Source organism: Volvox carteri (genome assembly GCF_000143455.1).
Source record: "Volvox carteri f. nagariensis unplaced genomic scaffold VOLCAscaffold_77, whole genome shotgun sequence".
NCBI lineage: Eukaryota > Viridiplantae > Chlorophyta > Chlorophyceae > Chlamydomonadales > Volvocaceae > Volvox > Volvox carteri.
The window spans coordinates 149,786-177,719 of record NW_003307620.1 but is presented as its reverse complement, the minus strand read 5'-3'; the positions used below and the strand labels follow the sequence as shown (position 1 = coordinate 177,719).

The window sequence follows — 27,934 nt, the reverse complement described above, 5'->3', positions numbered from 1 at the left end:
TGGCGGAAACACCACCGCCGCCGCCGCCGCCGCCAAGGTGGATAAGGAGAACAAGGAGAACCGGCCAGCCGTGATGGCGGAGTGCTACAAGATCACTCAGCAGCCGACGGGCGGTGCTGGCGGCGGCGGAAACGAGGTGCCCCAGAGCATTACCATGATCAAGTACACCAATCTCAAACAGGTGTGTGGATGCGTGGGTGGGTTGGTGGGGCGGTGGCTGACGTGGAAATGGCGGCGGTTGCTTTTCTCGGAGTCTTTAGGACCTGCTGCCCTCCTGTCGCGCCTCTGTCTTCCTCCCCTTTTTCCCTTCTTCCCCTCCCTTTCTCTCTGGTGGACATTACCCGCCGCCAGGCCTTTTCGTGTTCCTGCCGGTTTCTTTATGTGTTGCCCCCGTTACCATACCTCCATACCCTTCCTCCTCCTTCACAGGGGTTCATGGTTCATCTTCTTCCCCCCTCTCCCCCCCGCCCCCCTTCTTCACTCGTTTGTGGTTCGTCTTTCCCCCTCTCCTCCCCTCTCCCCCCCTTCCCTCCTCCGCTCCCTCCCCTCAGGAGCTGCACCGCGATGACGCGGAGGAGCCGGACGACCTGATGGTGCCCACCAACGTGCTGATGGTGCCCACTGTGGCTGTGGAGGTGGCCGTCTGGAGTCTGGGTGTGTTCAGGTGGGGGGGTCGGTGGGTCGGTGGGCCGTACTACAAGCATTTACACAAACACGCGTACAATGTGTGTTACCGAGAATGTGCCGGGAACACGGAGTGGTTTTGGGGCACACTGCACCTGAAGGGGGAGATGTAACGCCTTTTCAAACCCCGCTCTGACAAACCGTTAAAACCCGTTAAAACCCTAGGCCTGCCTGCCACCTGCATCTAATCCACTCAGCACAGCGTTTCCCTCCCCCCATACACACAATCACATACATACATACATACAACCATACGGTACGGCATAAATTAACTATTATTATTCCGGAGGCAGTTAAAGACCTACACAGACAGACAGACAGACAGACAGACAGACAGACAGATGTGCAATAAAAAAAAATGTCTGCAGGCTCAAGGGTGTTTCGGAGCCCATCAAGATCGTACAGCTGTTACCCGTGGAGTTGGAGGGCCGTCTAGCGCTGCTCAACAAGGCCGGCCTCCATAAGGGCAAGGCTCGCTGTATTGAGCGCAGGATATCCTGCCTGGACGTCATAACGCTGCAGTTACCCGACGTGGCGCAGCTGTCATGTGTGGCAGTAGCAACGGCCGCGGCGGCGGCGGCTGGTGGCCGTAGCGGCGGCGGCGGCGGCGGTAGCATTCCCGGCGGCGGGGGCTTCGGTACAGATGGCGGCGGCGGCAGCGGCGGCGGGGGTGACCTCAGAGTGTGGGAATCGGAGATTGACGTCGCTGGAGGTGGCGGCGGCGGCGGTGGCGGCGTGATGGACATTGCCGCCGGCGGCAGCGGTGGGGACGTTTCGTTTCAGATGTCAGGGCTACAGCTTCCGTCGTTTGCGTCGTACACGAGACTGGAACCGCCGCAGCTGCCGCCTAGATCCCCCGGTGGCGGGGCGGCGGCGGCGGCGGGCCTTGGTGGTCGAGGCAGTGTCGTACTCGGGCAGCCCATCTCCCCCGTGGCCGCTGGGTCATTTCGTGGTTCGGGGCTGGAGGTTCAGATGGCCTCGTTGCGCAGTGGCGACGTGGGTAAGCCAGAAAGGAGTTGTGCGCACGTGTATGAGTTTTCTGGCCCACGGCAAGGGAATGCTGGAGATGTATGTATGCATGTATGTATGCATGTATGTGTGTATGTATGTATGCATGTATGTATGTATGCATGTATGTGTGTATGTATGTATGTATGCATGCATGCATGTATGTGTGTATGCATGTATGCATGTGTGTTTGTATGTATGTATGTGTGACTTAGATTACACTGTGGGCCGCGAGAGCCGGGGGCCGAAGCCGAAACACAGCGCAAGGGTCGGGAGCACACAGCACAAGTCGGGTAGTCTTGTGTGCTCCCGACCCCGACTCAGTATGTATGTATGTATGTATGTATGTATGTATGTATGTATGTATGTATGTATGTATGTATGTATGTATGTATGTATGTATGTATGTATGTATGTATGTATGTATGTTTGTGTGTATGTATGTGTGTTGTGGGAAGCCCAGATGTCTTCCCACAGATGTCAAGGAAGGGGTGTACGGCGTGTTGGGGTATTCCTGAGGACATACGGCTGCGTCAGTTGGTACGGCAGCTGGTTGCCCGAACGCTTCTTCGCAACTCCACAGAGCGCTCAACTCCGAAACCACTCCAAGACAACAAGAGCTAACGAAATACTCCAAACGCTGCCATCCATCCAGATTTTATCCGGCCATCCATGCATCCGGGCATCAGGGTTTTACTCTAGTTTGTCCCGAGTCCTATCATCTACCCCTCCATCGCCCTAGACCGCTCTCTTTTCCCCCGGCCCCCGGCCCCCTTGAAGCCCTGAGGGGCTCACCCGCCCACCGCGCCGCTGCAGTGAAGAATACCGCTCTGCCAGCCCGTGATACACACCTGCGCCTCCAACACCCCAACAACAACGACACTTCATTTCTGAGTTTCGTGCATATGACCCCAACCTCCCCCCCACTCCAATAACAACAATAACAATAACCAAATCCCTGGACTTTGTTCCCCCATATCACCTCATCACCTTCATATCATCATCCCTCATGATCTACCTCATCTGCTGCTCCACCATGCGGCAGGCGTTCTAGAACCTTCCGAACCCGGTCTTCCGCCCATCATGGAGGGGGCGACCCCCATCAGCAGCCCCCTGCCCCCGGGCCGGGGGGAGGGGGAAACACGGCCGGAAAGGAGTGGATGGGCGGTGCCTTACAGCGCCTCCGCCAGCCCCACCCGACTAGATTTTCTTGCGCAAGGTGATGGAAGGGGCGGGAAGAGCAAGGACTTCCAGGGTCCAAGGGAAAGAGGGCTCGGCTCGGATCCGGGTCCGGATCCGGATCTACGAATGACCGCGGCGTTTACTTCCCCCGACCGTGACGGCGGTGATGGTGGCGGCGGCAGCGATGGCGATGACGACGGCCGTAGCGACAACGCCTGGCGGGAAAGGGAGCTGCCGCTGGCGGCAGCGGCGGCACGGGCAACGGCGGTTACGCGCGGCCGTACGGACCGGTCGGGTGTGCGGGGATTGGGCCCCGGTAGCGTGCTAGGAGGTGGTGTTGTACTGCAGCGGCGGCATGCTAACCACCCGAGCTACCGCCACACTGTACGGATTCCGCTGGAGCGTGCTGGCGAGCTGTATGGGTCCGCAGACGGCGCTCGAGCCGGTGGCGGAGGCGGAGATGGCGCCGGCGGGCCGGAGTCCCTGACGTCGGCAAGCTCCGCCGCCGCCGACGGTCGACCCAGTAACGTGAGCCAGGGTAGTGAGCGGCAGTCGCCGGCGGCGCAGCGGGGCGGCGGTGTCGCTGGGGAGGGCAACGCCTCCACCGCGCCGTTATCGACGGGGCTGCTGCCGTCATCTTTGTCGTACATGGCGCATTGGAACACGCGGGATCCAATGAACACGTTTGCGGCCATGGTCTCAGCCGGGATCGTGGATGTACGGAGCCCCAGCGGCAGCCCCGTCAACACGCTGCTGCTACCTAGTAACGGCTTGCTACTGCCGCACCCGGGTGCCGCTGCCGTCGCCGCTGGGCAAGATGGGAATTCAGAGTGCGCGGCGATTGCAACGGCCGCGGGTGCGCAGTCGCCGCGGCCGGCGCAGACGGTCGCCGCCGCCGCCGCGGCTGCTGCTGCCGCCTACCGCTACGGTTGCTCAGGCAGCGGCGGCGGCGGCGGCGGCGGCTTGCTGGCGGCAGCTTTCTACCCTTCGCCTCTGCACTCTCAAGATCGAGGTTCCACGGGCACCCACACCACTACAAATACACACACAAGGTCTCCCCTTGTGATTGACCGGAGCTCCTCAGGCTTCAACCACGCCTTCTCCGGGAGCCAGACGCCGGCGGCGGCGCTGACGGAACGCTCGTCCAGCGGGCGGTACGGCAGCTCCCAACTGCCGCAGGGCCTACTGGCCACGGACCGCTCGTCACTCGGCTGTGTCGGCGGCCTGGCGGGGTGCCCTCCCGCGCTTCTCAGTCCCGCGGGGGCGCCGTCGGGAGACCGCCCGTCGCCGCAGTTCCGGTCCGTCAGTACGGCGGCGGAGGGGCGAGACAGCGGCGGCGGCGGCGGCGGACAGCAGCCGCCGCTCATTGTGTCGGCGGAGTGGCCATCGCCGTCGGGTCACCTGCCGTACGGATCTAGCCGCTTTACCCGTAGCTTTCAGCAGCAGCAGCAACAACAACAACAGAGATCGTGGCCGTTGTTGGAGGACGCGGAGCAGGAGGAGGAGGAGGAGCAGCCGCCGCCGCCCTGGGCGCGAGGCAGGGCAACGCGACCGGTCAGCGTTGAGGAAACTGCTGCTGGCGTTGAGGCGTCAACCCCCGCGCTACCGCCGCCGCCGCCACAGTCGTACGCGGACCGCCTCGAGGAGGAGCGTCATCGTGCTGTCATGTACGAAACTGGTCAGGCCGTACTAGATCTACGGAACTCGTCACGCGTCAGCGTCAGCGTCAGCGTCAGCTCGAAGGCTGCGCAATGCCTTGGCGGCGATGCCATTTCCGCCACCGCTGGCGATCCTGCCTCTTACACTGCTACTGCTGTTGTTGCTGCTGCCGTACTTTCCACTGCAGCCGCTGTTCCACAGACGGCGGCTCGCCTGCCGGGCTCCTCCGGGGGCCCACATTTGGAATGGGGGGAGGTGGCGGCGGCGGCGGGGATGGTGGGGCTGCATGGCTTCGTCGGTACCGGCGGCGATGGCACAGATGGCACAGTCGCGAGGCAGGAAAGCGCCGCTGATCCGGCCGCCGCCGCTGCCGGTGCTGCCGCCACGGCAGCCGCAGCGGCCGGTAGCGCTTTGGACTCGGCAAACACCGGTCAACTGTACGAAATCACGGTGTCTATGAGGTCGAGCTTGGGAGGATCCGCTGCTGGCGGCGGCGGCGGCGGCTCGCGGCTGAGCCACGCTGGTCTGACCGGTGAAGAAAGCAGCTTCCGCACATTTGGACTGAGCCATCCCCTGGTGCCCTCTCCCATCGGCTTTCCGGAATCGGGAAGTGCATCCGATCTGTTGCAGCCCGGATTCACTGAAGGCGGTGTCCGCGGCGGCGGCGGCAGCGGCGCCGGTGCCGACGGAACATGTAAATTGTTGCGGCCGTGAAGACGGCAGCGGGAGCCGCGGCGATGGCGGCAGGGAGGGTGCGGGTACGGCGCCGCCAGGGTTACAAAGCAATCGTAGCACCCAACACCCAGAAAAAGTTATATAGCTAGTCCATTATAGCTTGGACCGCAATGACCCTGCAGTCCGTTACCAGGAGCAACCGACGACGAGGATATGGCAGGGGCAGTGGAGGCGACACAGTGTAGGAGGTGTAGCTTAGGATCCCCGCGGTGATGGCGGCGGCGGCCGCAGCCACCGCTGCCATGCGTCGGCTGCCGCCGCCGTGTTCGCCGCCGCCGCTGATGGTGGTGGTCTACATAGCCTGTCATGTGTGTGGATGCAGTACGGATGTAGTACGGATGTTGTACTGGTTCCGTACGGGTTGGTGTGATGTGGGTTTTGAGGTCGGGAGAGGAGGGTGCTTCCGCCGCGGCCACTGCCGTGCTCGCGACAACGTCCCCCCTTTCACGGGTACCGTCCAGTGCAGTGCGCAGCCAGTCAGTGGGTCAGTGGGTCGTGACGAACCCAGATCGCCAGATGTACTGCTCAAGGACGAGGGGGAGGGGGAGGGGGAGGGGGAGGGGGAGGGGGAGGGGGGAAAGGGGGGAAAAGGGGGGAAGGAGGGGGGAAAAGGGGGGCCAGCAGCTTTACTAAGGCGTTGGGAAGGGCGAAAGCGTGACGGGCTCAAGGACGCCACAATAAGTATGACGAGCAGCTCTCTCTCTCTGTGTGTGTGTATGTGTGTGTATGTGTGTGTGTTCGGGGGGCCCCTCTGCCCGCCGCAGTTTCCCCGCAGGGCTGCGGATTGCTGGGCCATGACCCAGGGCATGACCCAGGCACCCAGGCCAGCTTTCGTGCGGCGGTGTGACGCGCCTCTTGCTTACTGCGGTGGTGGGTTGGGTTTGTGGGGTTTGTGGTAGGTGGAGACGGGACCCCAGGCGCTGCGACGAGCTGTTAGCACTAGTGAAACAGACGTGATGATAGTTAAAAATGATGATCACGGCCATTACCGGTCACGGTCATTACCGTCGTACGTATATGTTACTGAACGTTTTTGAAGCCTTGTAGGTGTATAGACACACATTCGACATTACGGCACAAGTCTAGGAAAAGTCATGGCTGATGGCGACCAAGAGATCCGCCGTACGGTGGCGTCGTTTCTTATATTGGCTTGTTTGGAGTTTTGGATTGCAACCTACCTTATGAATGAATGTACATATGTATGTATGGATAGATGGATGGATGGATGGATGGATGGATGGATGGATGGATGGATGGATACTTGCCATCCGGTCCGGCTGCACAGGCAGATGCAATGGCGATGGAGAGATGGATGGGTATTTTAGGGACCCTGGGGGGTCCCAAGGATTTACTGTTCCGTCCCGTTGATTTTTTTACCCTAAGAAGTTTCCTGGTCCGTGAGCTTTGGAATGAATAAAATTGAACGAATGAATGAATGCACGATCGTTGCGGAGGGGAGCTCATCATCATTGTGATAGCAGCCAGTATTTTAAAGTACTGCGGCTCCGAATTGGGGAAGCCAACGAGGATGAACGAACTGCTGTGGCTTGTGCGATATGAAAAACTAGAACTCGTGTACCGCAAAATCGGAGACGCTCATTTGTTTGGACAATGATGTGTCAGTAATGATGTCCCGGAATTGTTATATTGTTAGTTTAGGGAATTCAAACCGTCGAAAGTACGGCAGGGTGCGGTCTGCTTGTAGTCCTATACTTTATACGCAGAGTCCTGGGTCATCAGTTTTGTGTGATGGGATTGATAACAGCGGTCTTCGGAACGAATTGCGATGTAAGGCGCCCACATTCTTGCGACTCGTATATCGCAACGTCATAAGGCGTAAGGACCCTGAATTGTATGACATTTCATACAGGACTGCATTTGCGTATACGAGGGCAAGTAAGCAGTGTTACGGGCTCTTATGACCCTACGAGTTCTTACGAGTTGGCGGCTTCTTCTAACGCATTCCGGATTTTGTTCTGAGTATCGCCGTAATCGACCAATCAATCAATCAATCAAGATTCTGGAGGTTCTTTTCGGCCGTATGCGGCATATGACTGTCGCTTCCTTGCTCGGTGCAGTCGGAAATGGATTGCTGTATCGTTGCATGTAATTAAGGTTCGGCCGTATTTAAAATCTTGGTAGGAATCTTGACAGCGCTCGAACATGGACGTATAACTGTCATACTGCTTTTTCGCGAGAAGGATTCCGCGAGAAGGATTCCGCGAAGGGCATAAGATGGAGATGGAATACGTCGGCAACAGAGAACATCCAGAATTTTGGATGCTTATTATTATAAAGCTTAAGAAGGTAGGATTCGAGTGTCCTTCCGCACTCTTCGATTGCTCCAGGAAGGCATGCTTGTTTAGGATCCATTTTTACAAATTGGACCAACAATGAAATCAGTCACTCCGTACAGGGACAGCGGATTGTTTATCTTACCAATGCGCATCATGGATTGTCTGGGCCTTATATCGACCTCATATCGAGCTTGTAACATGAGAAACAGGAACACCATCCTACCCCAGGGCGCCTTATATGTTACAGCCCGAGCACCGACCATGGATACCACCAACGAAATGATTATCTTACACCCCAGCCAGGCCACCAATGGCCTTAGGATCACCAGGACAGCGCCAACAGGATGCTTGTTTAGGCCCCGAATGCTGGTACGATTGGGCGGGGTGCAACTTCCTGCAAGGCAGCCCGCCAGCTGCTCGACATGGGAACGGCGGCTGGATATCTATAAAAGGAAAGAAGAAGCTATTATGATTTAAGTATTTCAAAACTAAAATTTCGTCTCATTAAAGTTCGCGTGCTCGGTACATCATTATATAAAATGGTGGCAACTCAGCCAATCCGTTGCCAACACTTGCCCAAGCGAACCTTTTTCGCCGCAGCATTGCTTCTGTTGCTGAATTGTTGCGGTAAGGAATGCAAACTCAAATATGAGCGTTCCCAGACCGTTACCATATGGCCTTCTCGGTACTTATCGGACAATTACCAGAACAATAAAACTTAGTTCGTGCTCCTCAAAATGCCTTTACTGACTTTAAAGTCGATGACAACTGTTTTGCTACCTGCATATGTAGGCGGAGGCGTTACAGCCGGCTCGCCTTTCATATGTAAGTGATTGTACATGTTGCAACAATCAACGTCTAGGCCTTTACCTTTGCCCACCTGTGCACCTGTGGAAAGCCCATCTCTTCGCATCAACCCGCTGTGTACCTCCAGCGATACCGTACGTCCCAACCATTCCAATCCACTCAGGCTGACAGCGCAGTCAGCCTGTCACTATCAGCTTGTATCAATTGCATGCATGCATGCATGCATGGCCTACGAGCAGCTCATTTCTCTCCCCCGTTCTCATAACTCCCAGATGCGCGCAACGGCGTGCGGCTAGTTGGCGGCGACAAGACTACCGGTCGTCTGGAGTTGCAAACCGACAGGTCTTGGGTGCCAGTCTGCGACGATTTCTACTTCGACGGAAAAACTATCCAGGTAGGTATGTCGGTATGTCGGTATATCGGTCGGTCCACAGACACCATGCATTCCCATGCAGCGGCGGATCCCTTGACGTGAACGTGTCGGTTTGTTTGCCTTCCCAGTCACCCCGTCCTCGTCACAAGCTGCCCCCACCACTGCGCTTACACCACTCGCAGATCATGTGCCAACTCTTGGGTTACAATTACGGCAGGAAGTACTACAACCCGCGACTGGCCTACCTTAGCAAGGACAAGTGAGTAGGGGCATGTCTAAATCTACCCAAGGAAACCTCAGTCCACACCATAACGCATCATTCTGCTGTAACCAGCAGAAAAGCTATCCATGACCGGACCCGCACGCCCTCAACTGCATATTCCCTCTGCAGCAACCTCCGCGCGAGTCAAATAACTTGCTACAAGAAGCCCCGTCACCGTGCCAGGTCCTCGGACGCGCCGCACCTTCGCAGCTTGTCAGCGGCTTCGGGAGACCAAGCCAGTGATAGACCCGGTGTCCAGTCATCAGCCGATGGACTTTACCGACCGGATGATATTTCTCGACACGGCGGGAGGAATCTGCTGGCCGTATTAACGCACGACGTCAACACTTCGGATTCCGCGCCGTACGCCTGCAAAGTGGTATGGGGCAAATGCAACCCCAGGAGTCCAGTGGGCGTCATCCAGTGCTCAAGTGAGTGTTTCTGAAGTACCTAGGTGCAATGCCTATAGAAGTCTCGTGAAGTCTGTTTCAGGCCGGCATTGCCCCGACCACGGTACACAACCGCGCTTCGAACGTGTGTAGAACATAAATTCTAAAAACAACCACACGTCGTTCTGTGAGCAAAGACGATTTTTGTAAGTTCGTGGATTTTCGGAATGACCGTCGTACAGATGCGTAATGTTCAGTTCCGGTGGATCCTTACAAATAATTCCTTGACAGCCATATCAATAGGGAGAACCGCGTGTGCGCTGTGTGTCGTAGCAATGGAGCTACTGAGGATGAGAAACATTTCTTGGTAGAATGTCCGGCGATTGTGTCTGCGCGTCAGAAGCTCTGGGACCTCGGTGTGCCCGTCAATGCGGACATCCGTGATATCATGCAAGTGGATGATCAGCGCGGTCTTGCAAAGGCAATTTTTGAGATGTTTCGCTCCCCGGCATGAGCACCTAACTACCTAACTTTCTCGGCGGTAACAGGCAATTGTGTTTCAGAGTCAAATTGACGCTTTTCCTTCTCATAAACACTCGTTTTCTTCTCGCGTAAAACTTTCTTTTTCTGTTGTTTGTTTTGTTTGTTTTCGTTTACTTTTTCTCTTTTTTTCTTTTCCCTATCGACGGTGCTGTCAAAGCGGTTCATGAGCCTCCGGGTTCGTTTGGGCCGTACGAGCTCGCTGAAGCTTGCAACATCCATCCATCCATCCGACAGCCATATCAGTTTCAGAAGATTTCTTATTCGTGATCAGACTTGCATATTCCTTAAATAACTTACTGTCACTGTTTAGCTATTGCGCTACAACAGTTTCATACAGGTCCTGTGCGTTTGAGTGGTTGCAACTGTCAACTGTTTGCTGTTAACTAACCATACCTGTCAACGCCGGTTAAATCCCTGTTAAATCACATACACATACGTTTGCAAAGTCTTGTATGTTCTTATGCTATAGCCGATTTTGAAATATATTCAAGAGGCCGTTCATGCTGATTTGCCTTCATTTCGTGGGCTTCCGCACGCAGAAAAGATGCTACCGCTCGCACCGCCAGTTCCACCCGCCCCTCCCCAACCCCCTTCTCGTAAGTACCGGCGGCTCCGGGAGGGCATGCATCCCTTTGAGCTGCGCCTCAGCTGTATTGTATTGTACTGTGTCGCATTGTATTGTACTGTACTGTACTGTATTGTACTGTACTGTATTGTACTGTATTGTTATTTGAGGTAAATAAGCTTGATGCGGACGAATTCAGAGGCCGAATATCTTCTTCTGGAAGTATATTACTTGATCCATATATAATGATTTTGTATATGCCTTGAACTCTGCAAATTTCCCGATAAGAGTTACAGTTTTAGGATCAAAATTACCCGTGTACTGTACTGTACTGTATTCTACTGGCACAACACCCAAGTACGCAGTCATGCCCACACATCCAGACAATCTCTCGACCGCGAGAGCTCTGGGGGCCTTGCTGTCCAGACTGTTCGCAATGCGCGCACCAACTGGCACCATCACGCATCCCCCCTCCCCAGCGCCGCCGCCTGCGCCGCAACAAGTCCGAATCATCTTCGGCGGCTCACCCGATGGAGGCCTAGAACCCAACTTGTGTACAGGCGGCGCCGAAACGATCTGTGAAACGTACGGGCGCGTTGAGATGGAGGTGTGTACGGCGACTCATACATTGTGTGGTGTCACGTGCTGGAGGGGGGTTCGAGATGAGTGCAACAAACAGCACGTCGCAATTCCTACTATTTTCAGCTTGTGGCTGTTTTGGCTACATACGTAAGGGCCATGTTGCGCGTGGTGTGAACCGGCAGCAAAAAGGCAGATAGTGGTGTGAACCGGCAGTAAAAGGCAGATAGTGGTGTGAACCGGCAGCAAAAGGCAGATAGCCAGGACCATGAGGGAAACACACGCAACAAGCTGCCAAGCAGCTGCAGGTTGGCTGCCCATTAGCAGGGTGGACTCTACCTAGCAGTCGCGAAATGAGCACTACCCGATGATAACACTCCGGGTTGACGGGTTTATCCATATGATATGTGTAACAGGGGCACTCGTGGCAGCTACCCTGCGAAGCCCTGCCTTCCCCGGTAAATTAGGGCACCCTCATCTAGTCACCCTAGTCAACTTCTCAGTGGATCGCTCAGGTTCCGCACCCACCACCAGCATCCAACGGAAACTGCAGGTTGACAGCGGCCCAACTTCATTCCTGGTCGACAGGTCACCCCAGTTAATCAACTATGGGAGCAATGCCTCACAGCACCGGAAGAAATGTTACCCCTGATAGGTCTCAATCCCGGGATGTCCGGGGGGTACTGGTCGCGCGCAACTAGAAGTGTCTAACCTAATATCCATATATCTGTATGTACTGACACATCATATACCAAACAAGGATGATGAACTCCAGATCTTGCCGGATGGTTCGTCCCGCACCCATGTGAAATGTATTTTTATGGTCTGTTGCAGGTGCGAAGCCCCGGAAGGAACTCGTCGGGCAAGGTCTGGGCGCCCGTGTGCAACATCCCTGACAGCGCACTCGCATTCCGTGTTGCAAGCGTCGCGTGCGAGCAGGTAGGTGGGTGGTTTGCCCTCAGTGGCCCCTAACATGCACCTGATTGCGTCCGGAGTTCTTTTAAACAAGTTCTGGTAATTGCATCCAGCCACGGAGCGGGCATAGCCGTGTCTAAAGCTCAGATTCCTCCTTACGCTGAGAGTGAGGGAAGAGAGAAAGAGCGTGTATATGCTGTTTGCGTAGTGTCTCGGTCTTGACCTTGGCAGCTGATACATACGTATGTGGGGTGCGTATGTGCGTGTTTGCCTCGGCTGCCGGTCTGGGTCCCATTGTATCGCGGCTTGGTGCGTTGGTTGTGATGTGCAACACCGCGTAACTGCTCTCGTGCATCACATGCCCCCGTGCGGGGTTTCAGTGACTTCACTCCATTTGACCCACCTGACCTGGTAACCCCCACACGCCCGCAGAGGTTTCAGATGCGATACCGGCCCTGGCTGCCCTTGCTGTTTTCGATTCACCCGTCTGTCTCGAGTAACCCCTTCCTCATCCCCAAAGGTACGGTATACACACGCACGGCATTGCATTTAATTGCATCATTTTGTTGTCTTTGCTTCCCTTGGAGCATTTAATTAGCGCAAATGTTATTTATTATGAATTAAAAACCAGTAAATATAATACGCATGTGAAATAATTGCATATATATGTATATATATTGTACGAATATTAATGTTATTATAATCATTAAAAACAGTAGTAATAATATCAATGATAATAATAATAATAATAATATATAATAATAATATATATAATAACAATAATAATAACAATAATAATCCCAACGGCACACGACGGACGATGCAGCCACAAGGCAAAAAGTGCTGATCCGTTTCCGTTCCTATCCCTAGAAATGGTGGTTGGGGGCGAGGGGGATTTGCATGTGGATTGGTAAAGATGCGTCGCATGTATGCATGTATGTCGGATGGATGGATTTTCGCTGTGTGCACATAAGACTCCTGCCCTGTGAGCATGCCAAGGCCTTGTCCTGCGGGCCAAGCATTTATGTACGGATGTACGGCCCTACATTGCCTTCCTGCCACGTGGGTATGCAGGGAGTGACATCACCCCGGGAAACTTCAACCCCAAGGTCATCCAAGGTTGGGTTAACATCACGGGCGGTGACTTCACCATTGATAGCAAGCTTCAAGACCAAGTATTCAAGGTACGGAAATAACCATGTAAAACCGCCTAGCTAGCGCTCGGCTCATCCCATGCTGTCACAGATGAAGTATGTGCCGCGGTGCTTCCTTCCCTTCATTTCCGCTTGATACATTCCCGTCAGAGGCTTTAGCTTAGGGTTCCCTAAGCTAAATCTTGCTCGTACACATGTAATAAGATTTTTTCATCGTCCTTGTTTGCGACTATTTGAGCATTTTTCCGCAAATCAGAGCTGCCTGTGGCCGTCAGCTGTCGTTATCACGGGGAGCTGGGCGGGGGAGGGTCTCATGCGGTTGGTGCGAAAGAAGGCTTCGTCATGCACCGGAAATAATGTCAGGTACCACGAACGTTGCGCTGTTGACTGTATGCGCAGGTTACCAAGTCCGCGTGCACGGATGGTGCCATGCTGGCGATCCGTTGCGACCTGACGATGAATGACGGCGCAACGCCATGATGATGATGATGATGATGATGATGGTGATGATCTGTGAGGTCGTTGCTCAAAGAGTGCTGGGGTATAGTTCAATTGCTAGTACGGCAGTATTGTACGAGCAAGTGTGAGCCCAAACGAGGGCGCCAGCAAATCTACCCTGCGGACCCCGATAAGCTGATTGTCGGATGATGAGGAGGGTGACTGTCAACAGACTGTGTGTCGCTGGTGGTGGTGGTGGTGGTGGTGCGTCCTGCTGGTGGTGGGAACTTAGCTTTGTGGTTGCGTTCGTTTGTCACAGTACGGTAGCGTGTAATGAAATTGGGGAAGGTGTTGTGATATTTCCAATTCCTGCAGCGCGACAGCAGCCTCGAGTGGCGAAGATGGCTATCTCGATGCAGGCCCCCCTAGAGCTGATTCGCAGTCACCAGTCCCCCCTCCCCCCCCCACCGCAGCAGCAGCGGATATCTGACTGCACCTGGATGTCTCCCCTCGGACAGCACCCGCGGTCTAAGAAGCTGATCTGGGGGATCTAGAGTCAGCAAGTGGCTGAAAAAGCAGTTCTTGCTTCCTGGCTCCTCGCGCATAACCCCGCCAACAGCCCACAGGCCCAGGCCTACCATGATTCCCGTGGTAAATACATTGAGTAGTGACACACACACACACACACACACTCACTCACACACACTCACACACACACACACAACACACACACACACGCACAAACTTCCTTATATGCTGCTGGTCCAGTCGAACTATTTATCCATCATATCATTTAATCTGTGTGCGAATCGCGTTCCTTACCCGGCTGCCAGCAGCCCCAAAAGGGCTGAAAAGGGCTGGAAAGGAACGACTAATCCTTTCGCGAGTGACCCAGCGGCAGGCACCTACATACATAGCCCAGCCCGTGCTCAGCTATTTTCCACGCGGGGTCGACAGCTGACAACGGGAGGACCTCTGTAATTGATATTTTGTTGTTTTTAGGAAACAAAGTCAAACTGAAGGAATCCCTGCTGCACGTGCATCGGCATGCCGTACGTATTTTAGCGTTTTGACCAAAACTCGGGATCGTAACCTTAGCCAGACATAGCCAACGGCCGTTTGAGGCCCCACATACATACTCCCCTTTCGCTGACAAGCAAACGCCCGAGCAGGAATTGCGCCGCAGGAATACGGACCAAGACCATAATGTTGCAGTGGTTGCAACATTCCTCCACTGGGAAGTGTGGACTGAAGCTGACTGCCTTTCCGAAGTTTTCACCTCGCGTGTGTAGCGCATGAGTGCATCGCCCTACCACGTACTGCTTCAGCCTGGGCTCCGCAGATCTGCCCATCGATCTTCCTACCTGCCTGCCTGCCTGCCTACCTGTGTGAGCTCTGAACAACGTGAAATGACATATACACCGTACATGCCCTCTGGTCATGGACACTCATCATTCAATACCCGTGCGGCTCATAGCCATTGCGAGCTGGCTACGGTGCCTTGGGCCAGAGAGCCCCTACCCCAGGCGCAGGTTTATCCAAGATACAAAACAGTAAATAAGCCGACCAGTACGGATGCCGAGCTGATTTCCTAATAGGCCAACCACGACACACCAAGGGATTGCCCTTGGCGATACCGACCCCACGTTTGGGCATTGGACGTCGGGCGTTACTAATGTTATGGACTGTGCCTGTCGCAGTCGCGAGCAACTGTGGATTTCTACTGTTATCTGCCACTGCATTTTGTATTTGCAATTGCAGACATATCGAAAGACCATGAGTAATGCACCGTACAGATTACGGACTCCCCCACGACAAATTTGCAACGTTACGCACAAAGGATTTGCGATTACATCCAATTACATTAAAATTCTCTGTATAAGTGTGCCTCGGCGGACTCACAGTCTCTGCGACCCTGCTTCGTTTACGTTTACTCTATCGAAGCTTCCAGGATGCCGCGCATTTATTCACCATCAAGCGCTGAAATCAAGGAGCATCCGCGCGCGTTTGCCATTTTCCGCCAAGTTGCTCCTACTGGCGAGGCGAATGCAGAGGTATGTGGTATGCTTTTGGATACTGCCGGCGGGCATCATGTGGTTTTTACGTTCGTGGTATGTACTTGTAATCGACATGGTTCTTTTGATTGTGCATAATTGCTAGTTAACCGGCATCCTATCAGTCTATGCCCTGATGATCATGGTCATTGTGCATCTGTTGCCTGTGTAAAAGCTTTTTGCCTCAGCACCGCGGATAGGATTATGGCTTGATATTGAGACTGTTTTTCTTACGCGTCCTACCTTTGCAAGGAGAGCCGTTCACGGTTCTAATCGTGCTCGTGCATTCTTGTGCAGGCGCTGCAAGAGTACATCAAGCTTTACGGAGAGCCTTCAAAGGCTGCAGCTGAGGGAGGTATGTTTTCAGGCATGCCACATCTAGGAAGGCCCCGGCGCATCTGTTCGGCCTGAACTCGCAATTGCAATCGGGCTGCTTTTGGCACCTAACCGCGAACATTTTATAAACCCTGCCTGCAGAAATATCCTTCGGAGACTTTGCCGCTCTCTTTGCCAAGCCTGCCACCCAGCGCAGCGAGCCTCCTACCAACTGCATTGGCTACGCTGCCCATGACAAGTCCGGCATCCTGAGCCCCTTCCCGTTCGACCGCCGGACTGTGGGACCCACCGATGTGCGCATTCAAATCACGCACGCGGGCATTTGCCACAGCGACCTCCATCAGGTCAAGAACGAGTGGGGAGGCTCCATCTACCCCATGGTCCCTGGGTAAGGAGGGGAAAGGGCTTCGAGCTCTCCTGACATATGCGACATGGATGGTCTTGCGATTCCAGAAGTATCTCGCCATACTTTGGGGGAGTGTTCGTTTGTTTGTTGTTTCCTTAGACCTCTCCCGGGAAAAGGCGTGAAAGGGATGAGACATGGTACATCATCGCTGCTTTTGGCTGCGAGGCGTCTCTCAGGAATTTCTGTGTCTTTTGACTGCGGACTGCGGGCCGATAGCCATGGGGCTCACTGCGCGATGCAACGGATCGAAATGGCGATTTCCCGTCCATCGCTTATTTGGCTTCCGGCTTCCTCTTGAGCTGGTTTCCTCCCGCCGCTCTTCACACCCTCGGTGCTGCAATTTGGGTTCGTCCCATTTGTCCCAAGTCCCAGCATGCATTTATGATATCGAATATATTTAAAATCTTTTGAGGTTTTTCAATTAACCTTGGTTTGTGTCTTCATCCGACCGCTCGTATGGCTCAGTCACGAGATTGTGGGTATCGTAACGGAAGTCGGATCAGAGGTGACGAAGTTCAAGCCTGGCGACCGTGCCGGCGTGGGCTGCATGGTGGACTCGTGCGGGAGCTGCGAGATGTGTGCCGAGCCGCGTGGGGAGGAGCAGTTTTGCAGGCGCTGCGTGTACACGTACAATTGCATCCAGCCGGATGGAACTATCGCGCAGGTGGGCGTGTGCTACTACTGCTACTACTACTACTACTATTACTGCTACTACTACTACTACTATTACTGCTACTACTACTACTACTGTCTGCTGTTGTTACTATTGCTACTGTTGCTCTCCTGCTGGTGTTGTTGCTACTCTGCTGTTGCTACTACTGCTGCTGCTGCCGCTGATGCTGCTGTTCCGTATGGATCTCGACAGGGTGGCTACTCTTCTCACATTGTTGTGACGGAGAAGTTTGTACTGCGGCTGCCGGATAACTTGTCGCTGGAGGAGACTGCACCGCTGCTGTGCGCGGGAATTACCGTCTACAGGCGCGTGCGGCGTGTGTGGGGGGGAAAGGAGGAGGAGGATGGGGAAGCAGGGAGGGGGTTTAGGAAGATGCGGGACCTGGGCAGGTGTGTGCTCAGCAGGCGGCAGACGGCAGGAGGAGTTCAAAACCTAGCGAGGACGACATGGACGTTGGGCTGTACGGCTGTACGGCGTTGGTTGAAGTTTTTGGTTGCCCTGGCTCCTGTTTTGCTGCTGTCTGTTGTGAGGAATGTTCGTCTCTCCATTCCCTGGCCCCCCGTTCCCCGCCCTGCCTTACCCTACCGCCCATCACTCGCCCGTTTTCCCCTTTCTCCTCCACAAACGCGCATTTTTACGAATGTACCGCCTTCAGCCCGATGAAGCACTTTGGACTGGACAAGCCCGGACAGAAGCTGGGGGTTGTGGGGCTGGGCGGCCTGGGCCACATGGTAAGGGCGGCGGCGGGCGGTGTGAAAGGGGTGAAAGCGGTGTATCTATCTACACAGATACCAAGTTTTGCGCGCATGAAGCCGTGATGCCTCACCTGAGGCTCCTTAATAAGCCCGCATAGTATTCAGTACGTAACATACCGTACATGTACTCGTGCACTTACACTCCGGTTTTCTTTGGGTTTTGATGACGTTAAATCCTTTTGGTGGATCCCTGACTACGCTGCGTCAATGCCGTACCTTGCCGTACCTGTTTTTATCTTCCCACTTCCCAGGCTGTCAAGATTGCCAAGGGACTGGGTCTGCACGTGACGGTGATTTCGACTTCCCTCAAGAAGAAGGAGGAGGCGCTCACGGTATGTGGGTGTGGCGGGCCGGGTGGGAAAGAGCAGGATGCTGCCGGCAGACGACCGAACCGGGCTGGGCTTTGATCGCAGCTGGACTGGGTGGCCTGTGTGTGGAAAGGTGGAGGTCTCCCGGGCACAGTGATAAAGAGCTTTTGCCTTGTTAGTGAATACATACTAGCAGGTTATCGTTTCGCGTGCTATCGTTTTATTGCTGCTGTTGTTGAGGTGTTACACTGTGGGCGGCTCGGGCTGTTGCTGTTGCTGCTGCTGATGTTGCTGCTGCTATTGCTGCTGTTGCTGTTTGTGTGCCAGGTTTTGGGGGCGGATGAGTTCGTGGTGTCGTCAGACGCTGAAGCCATGAAGGTACGACGACACTCGAAATACAATGTGGGAGGAAACGAATGAAATGCTTCCCACAGCACACCAGCTCCCCACCTCCCGGAATAGGAAGGTTCCAGAGCTGTATTACCAGTACATTTAAAGTCTCCGACATTGCCCTCCATACACGGTACAGCGCTGGTGTAAGCACTGCATTACCTCCAAGCCGTCTCCATGCCGTCTCTGCGCTCTCTCCTAAATCCCTATGTTGTACGCTTGTCGTTTTGATAACTCGGCTGCGGTCCTCTTGTTGTCTCGCCCTGCTTTGGCTTTGCGTTCCTCCGTTTGCTCTCCCTCCCTCCCCCCTCGCTCGCAAAGTCGGCTATTGGCAGTCTGGACGGCGTTATCGACACGGTGTCCGCTAAGCACGACCTGAATGCCCTGGTGGGGCTCCTCAAGCTGGACGGAAAGCTGGTGCTGGTGGGGGTGCCGGATGCGCCTCTGGAGATGCCGAGTATGGCCCTCATCTTCAGTGAGTTGGAGTGAGGCGGAATTTTTATATCTCCATATCGGTGCAGCAGGATCTGGGGTTTTGCCTTGCTTTGGGCCTTGTGTTCTCTTGAGTAAAAAAGGTTGGACATAGTGTGACGTGGTTTTGGGTTGGAAGCGCCATGACTATAGGCGTTGAGAGCGTCTCACGAGGGGAAGGGGTAGAGGGGCGAGGGGGGGAGCTCCCCATGCAGCCTTGAAGTGTCGGAGCCGCAAAGCGCAGCTGCGAGGCCAGATTGGGCAGATTGAATTCAGAGGAGTTCTTATGTATATGGGCTATGCGCCTGTGTAACACGCCTTGTGCGTACCGCCCTGCCGCACAGAGCGAGCGACGGTGAGCGGCTCGCTCATCGGCGGCATTAAGGAGACTCAGGAGATGTTGGACTTTTGCGGCGAGAAGGGCATTGGCGCCACCATTGAGAAGATTCCCATTGACTACGTCAACACTGCGTACGAGCGGATGCTCAAGAGCGATGTCCGCTATCGGTAGGGTCAAGGGAGGGAAGGGGAAGGAAAGGTGTGCGACATTAAAACTCCTACGCCTCGGTGTTGCTGAATCCTTGGTATTGAAGTATGTTAAGGTGCGTTCTGCTGCTTTGATGCATGTAAATGCAAATGCTCGGCTGGCATTGTGGGCTGCATTTAATCCTCAGTGGCGACGGTGTACTGTGGCAAACTGTGATTGTGTGCTTGTGCATCCAATGCGCCTATTTCGCCATCATAACCCCCGGTTGGTTTCCATCCGACGGGAAATCTGATGGATCCGTGCTCAGCCTCGGGTGTGCCCATGCTGCCATAAGCTGCCGCCTAAACTCGGCGAAGATTGGGCCCCTCCGGAATCGGCCTGCTAGGCCGCCCATTGACCTTATCGTCATCCGACACTAATCAAGGTGGTATGCTGCCCCAAATATCATATTTCATAGCTGCAAAGAACCGAAACACCGTAGCCGCACATCCATTGTCAAACTCATCATGCAGCATCATAGCGATTTCTTCAAATGATTAACTCAGAACTTTTGACTTAATGCGTGCCCAAGTTTTTACATTTTCCTGTTGTATTGCCGTTCTACTATTTGTCCTACAGGTTCGTGATTGACATCCAAGGATCGCTCATTTGCTGAGTTGCTATGTATGTGTTGAGCTGCAGCCTCTCCTGCTGATCAGGACGGGAATGTTATATTTGGCAGACCTTCGCGCGCTGACTTGTTCTGCTGTCACAGCCGCAGCAGTGTGCCACGTGTGATTCCGCTCTGGGCAGGGCCGTACGACAGAAAGATTTGTTTGTTAACCCTATTGCCAGGCTAGCGGTATTGTGCGAAATGTTCAAAATTTAGAAATGTATATCCTCGTGTTTTGGTCGCGGGTGTGTTTTAATGCGTCCTGCGCTTCATTTCGGAGGAGTGTGGAAGCTATACCCGCAGACTCATTGCTTTTTTGAGCGAGTGGCATGGCCTTGTGTGGGTGGAGTCGCAGATGATGGCGAGCGAATAGCAGTAGCATGTTGACAGCAGAATTTGCGTCTAGCATGGATAATAACGAATGACCACCATGCATGTTGAATGGTGCGGATATCAGTTGGAAGTTTGTTTCCAGCTGCAATGCAACATTGCAGAAAAACAGCCTGCACTCTGCAGCAATCGCTGATCGTCTGTAAACCGTAATGACAATCCGTAATGTTCGTGTCGAATGTATATTCACATACTTAGCATCGCCAATCCAGGGGCATCTCCTACCCGCTGGACACCTGGGGGAGCGGTACAATTACCAGAGGCAATTGCCAGTCCAGACTACCTTGCCGTACCGACGCCATACGCAGGTAGTGTCTTAAGCCATTGCAGACCTGGAAATGCGACCGCCTCAGAACACTGCGACTAATTTACGGCCCAAACATGTGAGGACGATGAGAAGGAGAACCAGCGGGCTGGTCCTCATCTACACTTCAGGCGATAGGTTGGGGGTTGAGTGTTATATCCCTAAGCCATTAACTTCGCTCATTGGATCTGGCATTGCAGAAAACGGCGAATAGGAAGACACTTGGCAATCTTGCCAATAGAAGATGCCAAAGAAAACGACTCAGGCGTCGCGAATTTAGAGGCGTTAGCAACGGCTGATCCGGTAGTGGCAATAACAGCTGTTTGCTCAAAAAGATGCACAACCGAAGGCAATGACGAGGTTGCCTCGCTGTAGTTCTTGGCCTCGATGAACGTGAATGATAGGGTGGTAAACGTGTCCCGGACCAAAAGGTCTCAGGATACCGCGCCCACGTGCATGTACCATGTTACGAGTATGGACGAGATAAACGAATAATACGGAGGCGTTTACAAGATAGCCTGTATCGGCTAGTTGGTTATTGACTACCAAACGTCCACTTCGACAGAACTAATCGGATTGCGGAGAAAGAATACACCACTGAATGGGTACGACAGACGGCTGTACAACAGAAGTTGTCTCGCCTACACGTCTCAAAAAACTATAAAATAAAATAATTAATAGTTAGTCATGAACGTAATTAACGGAATTCATATAACACTGCTGACGTCGAGACTGTGACTGTGGCTCGTGGAGAGAGTGTACATTTCGGTTGCGTACGTACCCCACGTTGTCATAGAAGACTGCTGGATCATTGTGAGGCCAACATTTGCAGTATCCTTCGATGATCCTTCGCGGCCCAGGCCAAGCCCATCGTTACTCCTCTGGGGATGTACCGTACAATTTGCAGGAAACAATACCAGGGGTCGGCAAACGCCACAGGTACAGCGGGTCCTTCCGTTGAACCCGTGCTTCATCGCTGGTACGGCAGCCGTACGGCAGGGTGCAGAAATTCCCCCCAAAAGGCAGTTTTGCGCAGTTTTGAAGCTATAAACTTCATCATTAGGTTACCAAACCTTCCATTTGACACAGAGGTAAACGCTAGCTTTGAGAGGTTCTCATAACGAACAGTCAATTGACGGCTTTTACCAAAATAATTTCCACACAGTTATTCGACCCTGGCACCAGTACCTGTGACAGTTATTCAGGGTTTGCCGACCTCTGAACAATTTTTACAATACATAAGGCAACAGTCGCTACACAGCATGTGATTGCATTCAGCGTCCAACTGACGGTTCCAATTTAAGCGATGTCCTTCACTATCCACTCAAGTTCAATTGTGGGAATGTATTCTGTCTGTCGGCCGTAGGTGATTGAATTTATCGGAAAATGATTTATCAACCGATTTTGGTTGCCCTCATATCACAACTGCGAATAATTTCAGTACATTTACTGATAACTCGGGCAGAAATTCCTAAACTTGTACGGCGTGCACACGGAATGCGTGGTTAGATTTGGGAGAACCCCTAATTAATTTAAGACCCTCGAATAGATGGAACTACATGCTGGAATTCAGTACGGAACGTAAGCACAATTGTACATAGATTGTAACTATCGAATATCGCCCGTTTGGAGTTTCTCGGTTATATCCGACTTATCAGCGCAAGAAGACTGAAAAGGCTAAATACAAGTAACAATCCATAGATGCACCTGATTTAACATTGAACTAATAGTGATGTCCGTTGTCCGTCCGATGTGGCCCGACCGCACGCCAGCATAGCTCTACTAGGCTGCAATACCTGTCGCTCCATGACAGGTGCCGCGGTTCACAGCCCCCATCCTGGTACAGAACAGCTCATGCTGGGTCGCAGGGAGCCTGTTCATATTGTCTTGATGAGGACACCCCAGCGGTACACGCTTGTGCCACGGCGTTAGTTTCTAGGGCAACGACGCGTTGCTGCGTACGATCCCAGCAATTTGTAGCTACAAATTATTAACCATATGGGTGACAAACACGGACTGCGACGGTAGGTGCGACTATTTCATCTATACGTAAGCGCGGTCCTTGCGCAGTGGACACAGATTAAAAGGTGTAAGCCAAAAACAACAGTTAGTGTAAAAGGACAAAAAAATAAATTCCTTGGGCCAATAATGCTGTGATCTATGGGTGCTGACTTCATAAACCCAAAACTCTCTTTCGAGTCGAGGTTATATGGCAGATCCAACCGCGCTAGCTAACCCAAGGTTATTCCCCCCCATCGGGAAACTGTTACGGTTTCATAAGCAGTGGCCATGATAGGGCGAACGAAGCAAATGGCAGAATGCCGCAACTCATGGTAATTTCCATCGCATATGTACTCATCATTTGTGTGTGAACTCTCGAACTACTAACGACGTCTGGCCGCCCTTCAACTCGACCACACCATGATGCCTTTACAAGCCTTATGGGAAACAGTTAATATATTACATTTCATACCCAAGTAATTCAAATGCGTGCGCTCCGAATGCATAACGTTTTTAACTCATAGGACCAATAATGGCAACAGGTTAAAAAAAGCATCACAGCAGAAGGATTAAGGTACTTATGTGGTGTCCCGATGTCTAATCTAGCTGTGAATTCTTAGAAGTTGTCAACTCGCGTCGTACTCGAGGTGGTCATCCCGTAACCTGCAGATGAAATAGAGGAAGGTACGACAAAGTACACGCGAAGATCTAACGCAGTCTCATGCGCTTTCGGAAGTTATGAGAAGTGTTACATACGGGTAACCTGGGCATGTAATGGAACAAGCGGTCGCAAGGGGCATTTTCGCTTCTACATGAATCTGGCGTCGTACTCGCCAGAATATACGTTTGCATGCATTGCAAACAATATCTGTACGTATGGCCAAGGGATAACGATCAAGCACAGCGCCCTAATCTCTACAACTGACCTCCTTTCCCCTATACTTAGTCAAAAAAAAGCATTCTTCTCGCGTAGTTGGATTAACCTGCCGGATGTCTGTATTCGGTTGATGGACAACATGAAGGACATTTCTGCTGCTGAAAGGGACAACGCAACACATTTTCATAACGAGCAACATGGCCCAGACCCCAGGTTATATCAGGACCTTTCATACATTTACAGACCTCCTACCCTTTGCACCGATGCATCTTGATCACCAGAACAAGGCTCGCATGCCAGCTCCGAACACCACTTTCAGGGCTTACATGTTGGCTTCGTATACATTGTGTCGTGTTGCCAGCGGGCAGGTCCGCAACGTCCTACATCTCGCCGTGACCAGAAGTAGCTGGCTGGGGTGATAACTTGGTAAAAATTACTTGGAAGGACCACCTGATCCCTAAGGCCCACACCACCAAATGTTTGTACTAATTAAGCTGACATTACGAGGACACAGTGTCACTCTTGCACATTTGCACGTTGTCCTAATGCACTGTTGTACATGGTAAACCTGATTGCAGGCCACACGGGACCAATAGTACCGACTGTCAGCTGTATACATGCAGGATGGCCCAAGCCATGCCATGCGTGGACGCCGATTTTCCCCGTGGACAGCTTGGCTAACAGCCTTAGGCTGCTGCCGACTCTGCTATACAGGCCCAAACAGGCGCACACCGCGATTGAGGTGCTGTTGCGCGTACCATCCAGGATACGCGTATCAACAGGAACCCTCGCTGCGGGTGCTTACCTTTTGCCATTAGCCGGGTTGGCGCGGGGTGGACTCCACCACCACAGCACGCGTGAAGGTGCTTCGCCCGCGCAACCAGCACCAGCATATCATGGGGCGGCTGCAAAAGCAAACCGGCAGTGCGGGGAAGCGATAGATACAGAGATAGAACAGGAGAACAAAGATGAGTCGTTTGAATGCAAATAAAATCAGGCCGTGCCTTGTAACGCCGCCATTTCCAAGCCCTTCCATGCATGAAGGCATGAGGCGCAGAAAACAATTTCCAGAAAACTGACACCCAACGCAACCATGCACCGTCAAACTATTCGGAAGACGAAGTCGCTCGGTCCTCGTCGCTGGCCTCATCCGCGTCATCACTGTGCCCGCAAGGTGATGCCCCGCGTTGTCGCCGCGCCTCAGCTAATTGTTGCTCGAGGAGGAAAATGCGCTCACGTAACGTTAGCTGTTGCTCCTCAAGTTGAGCGATGTACGCAGCCTGCGAGGCAAGCTTCCGCTTGGCTTGCGGCGGGAATGAGGCTTCCTCGTCAAATGTGTTCGGCGGTTGCTCTGCTACAGATGCGTCAACCCCTGTGTCCCCTCTATCCTCGACCTCGTCGTCCCGCTCCCCAGCCTCGAGACCTTCATCAAACGTCAGTGTAGCTCCTTCATCATAGAAAGAGCCAAGGAAGTCAAGGCCGGCTGCAAACCATCAGGGATACGAACGGGCACGGGCGGCGGCAGTGCGGGCGGGAAACGACGTGTCGTTAATACAAAGCAAACAATTTAAGCTGGCAACGGTCTTTCTAACAGCAACACATCCAATACCCTTGCACAACGAAAGACGAATCCATACGACGCAGACAGTGAAAACCTAGGCCCACCAAGCAAAGCTAAATGAACCATGACCCTACCCATTTTCATTCATGCGTCACAATGACTGGACCTAATCAAAATCAAAACGGTTAGGGAACTGCATAGAATGCAAAGCTAAGGGAAGTGCACCCTACAGACCCTTCCCTACATACCTGCTGCAGCAAGTTGAACGGCCTCCTTGTCGGCATTGCCATAGCTGTTTTTCCATAGCTGCTCCTCGCCACCCGGCACAGCACTTGGTGTAATGGCATGCAGAGCACCCTTTGGACCTGAAGGCAAGGCCCCCGAACCTGCGACGTAAATTTTCATGAAATAACAAGGACATAACATCATAAGTCTCAATGTGGGCACCAGATGACACGGTACAACGCCAAGAGTCGGAGCTATTTCCCTCGTCCCTTCACAAGAAAGACTGTCGTTAACCTAACTGAAAGGATACAGACGAAGGAGACGTCTACGCTCAGTGGCCACCCAGCCCAAGGACCTCACTTCTTACCAGCTGAAAGAAGGAAGCCGTGCCTGTTATCCGGTGCCTTGGGTGCAATCCGCGGCGTGGATTCCAAAGCCTCAAAGGAACCTTGAATAATGGGGTCCAAAGAAGATGGATTTAGGATAGTCCTCCTCCAAACATTGGAAAAGCGAAACATCCCATTGAACTGCCGGATACCTTGAAAGTGCCGCCTGGTTTTCTTCAAGTTGTCTGCTCGCAATTGATGTAGAAGCGATGCCCCTTGCGGTGCCTGGTTAAAGGTATCATACTTCCGCTTCGAGGCCCCGCCGTGGCTGAAGCCCTGCGACTTGAACACATTGAGAGAACGCCCATAGCAACCCGAATAGCCATGGCCTTGTCGAGGTTGAAGGGGAGGGCCTCGCTGAGGCTGCATCTGCATACTCTGACGCGCATAAGTGTCATAGCCGTGGTACGCCCCATAACCAAGGGCAGTTCCACTATGAGATGCATACTGATTTCCGTCCATTCGGAGAGTGTCTATGGCCATACCAGGGCCAAGCAGGAAGGAGACAGAGAGTGATGCTTCAAAAGCACTGAGAGAAATTGTAGATATGATTCTGTAGCACAGTCCTTAACTTACCAACACGCATCAAAATGTTATGAATGATACTTTAGTATCGGCTCTTCATTTTCATGGGCCCGTACACAATGCAGCAGTACAGAAGCCCTCCTGGAGCCATCAAAACGCCACAGCGAAGATAAGGCGTCTCTAAATTCCTTAATAGCACGAGATCTCAACCCGATGATGGTGTGCTTTCTAATTTGCTCTTCGTATAGCCTAGGGCATGTTAAGCATGCCCTGTTATTCCTCAAATGCGTAAGAATGCTCACAAGCTACAGAGGTTATTAACATGTAGATACTGACACAAGAATGCTATATCAGATTGCATGTTGGCGCCAGCCCCATATAAATTCGTGATGCCTTCTGTGCCTGTTTCCTATCTAGTGCGCACATACTCTTGCAGCTACAATTTTCTGATCCGTTCCGTGATTACATTGGATCCCTTGCCGATCAAGCGGAAGAAGATTCTGCGTCCGTGCTCTATTTTATCACTATACGTGCACTCCCTATCCGTCGCACTATCACACACCCCTTGCGATTCCGTCCTGGCGGCCTCACGCATACTCGTCGTAACGCATACTCGCCGAATGAACTCGCCCCAGGTTCCAGTCATGGTCCTTGCACTGGAGTTGTAAACCGCCGCGTCTACCCAACCCGTGTGTACCCAATCCGTCATCGTAAGTCACTTCATGAATCGCACATACATCATCCCACGTATGACCAGGTCAGCAACTATGTACTAAAATGCACTTTCAGAGGAAGCGATAACGCGCCGCTTTGCAGGATATACTACGTCTGCAAGGGGTGCAGGTGATGCCGCTAGATTCGGTTATGTGTGTGTAACATGGTCGTGGGTGCGTTCCCCGTACCTGTAAACCGCCCTAATACGAGCCGAGGGATCAAGGGCTGCCAGATCGCCTATATGCACCATCCTACCTTGCACTACAGACAAAGCAAGTGATAAAGGAAACTAATACGACCAAAGGGAACGAAAGAGTTGCGGTGGGACCATATACGTTCCAGCATCCTTGCCAGGCGTTCAACTTCCCAATTCATAGGGTCCTTCATATATTCGAAGCGCGGGAAATCCATATCAAATCTGATTTTGTCGTACACCGGACAGTCGAGCAAAATGTGCTTCTCATCCTCGATATGGCTATCAGTGCCGCAGCAGGGTCATACTCGCTCCTCCTAACGCCGTCCCTTACGCGCTCTGTTAGCCGCCAATGCCCAACAGCAAAGCCTAAACTGCATAAGCTTGCGATACCCTGAATGCGGGATAAACATTGTGATATGCTGGAACACCTCCTTCCTGCCCGCCTGCTCGCTGGCTTCCCACGCAGAGCGAAGATTTTGATGTCAACCTTGGCTTTGGGGGCTGCGATTGGGCTTGCTTTGGTCGATGTGTGGTCGCCGTGTAGGCGATGTGTACCGTTTGCTGTCCCTATCTCTTTACGGAATCAAATCTCCAACGTTATCGTTCTGGACGCAACAGCTGTCCCGTCTTTCG

General features: G+C 53.1%; 4 protein-coding genes across 4 annotated transcripts in view; 3 read left to right on the top strand and 1 right to left on the bottom strand.

Moving 5' to 3' along the window:
* The window catches only part of VOLCADRAFT_119753 (uncharacterized protein), a gene marked incomplete at both ends in the record, with an annotated part of 28,651 nt that extends 23,404 nt beyond the window's left edge, over nt 1–5,247 (top strand). The window contains 4 exons of the mRNA XM_002957656.1: nt 38–181; nt 552–664; nt 1,053–1,684; nt 2,738–5,247. Of these exons, the coding sequence (XP_002957702.1) occupies nt 38–181; nt 552–664; nt 1,053–1,684; nt 2,738–5,247 (3,399 nt within the window). The remainder of the gene's footprint in view (nt 1–37; nt 182–551; nt 665–1,052; nt 1,685–2,737) is intronic.
* A 2,810-nt stretch (nt 5,248–8,057) lies between these two features.
* VOLCADRAFT_107768 (uncharacterized protein) lies at nt 8,058–14,144 on the top strand (the record flags this gene model as incomplete). The annotated part of the gene is made up of 11 exons (XM_002957655.1): nt 8,058–8,192; nt 8,358–8,390; nt 8,645–8,766; nt 8,928–9,004; nt 9,137–9,438; nt 10,479–10,535; nt 10,984–11,111; nt 11,918–12,022; nt 12,431–12,518; nt 13,073–13,182; nt 14,064–14,144. The coding sequence occupies exons 1-11, from the start codon at nt 8,105–8,107 to the stop codon at nt 14,142–14,144; spliced, it is 1,191 nt and encodes a 396-aa protein (XP_002957701.1). The 5' UTR covers nt 8,058–8,104.
* A 1,333-nt stretch (nt 14,145–15,477) lies between these two features.
* Nucleotides 15,478–20,673, top strand: VOLCADRAFT_107767 (uncharacterized protein). Its single transcript, XM_002957654.1, has 11 exons — nt 15,478–15,644; nt 15,942–15,999; nt 16,122–16,368; nt 16,852–17,050; nt 17,252–17,364; nt 17,715–17,790; nt 18,066–18,146; nt 18,450–18,500; nt 18,834–18,987; nt 19,328–19,490; nt 20,089–20,673. Exons 1-11 carry the CDS (start codon nt 15,543–15,545, stop codon nt 20,123–20,125), a joined length of 1,281 nt encoding a protein of 426 aa, XP_002957700.1. The 5' UTR covers nt 15,478–15,542; the 3' UTR covers nt 20,126–20,673.
* A 4,127-nt stretch (nt 20,674–24,800) lies between these two features.
* Nucleotides 24,801–26,418, bottom strand: VOLCADRAFT_107766 (uncharacterized protein; the record flags this gene model as incomplete). The annotated part of the gene is made up of 4 exons (XM_002957627.1): nt 26,019–26,418; nt 25,848–25,928; nt 25,504–25,641; nt 24,801–25,177 (listed from the first exon to the last, which is right to left on the bottom strand). Exons 1-4 carry the CDS (start codon nt 26,347–26,349, stop codon nt 24,801–24,803), a joined length of 927 nt encoding a protein of 308 aa, XP_002957673.1. The 5' UTR covers nt 26,350–26,418.
* Nucleotides 26,419–27,934: the final 1,516 nt, after the last annotated feature.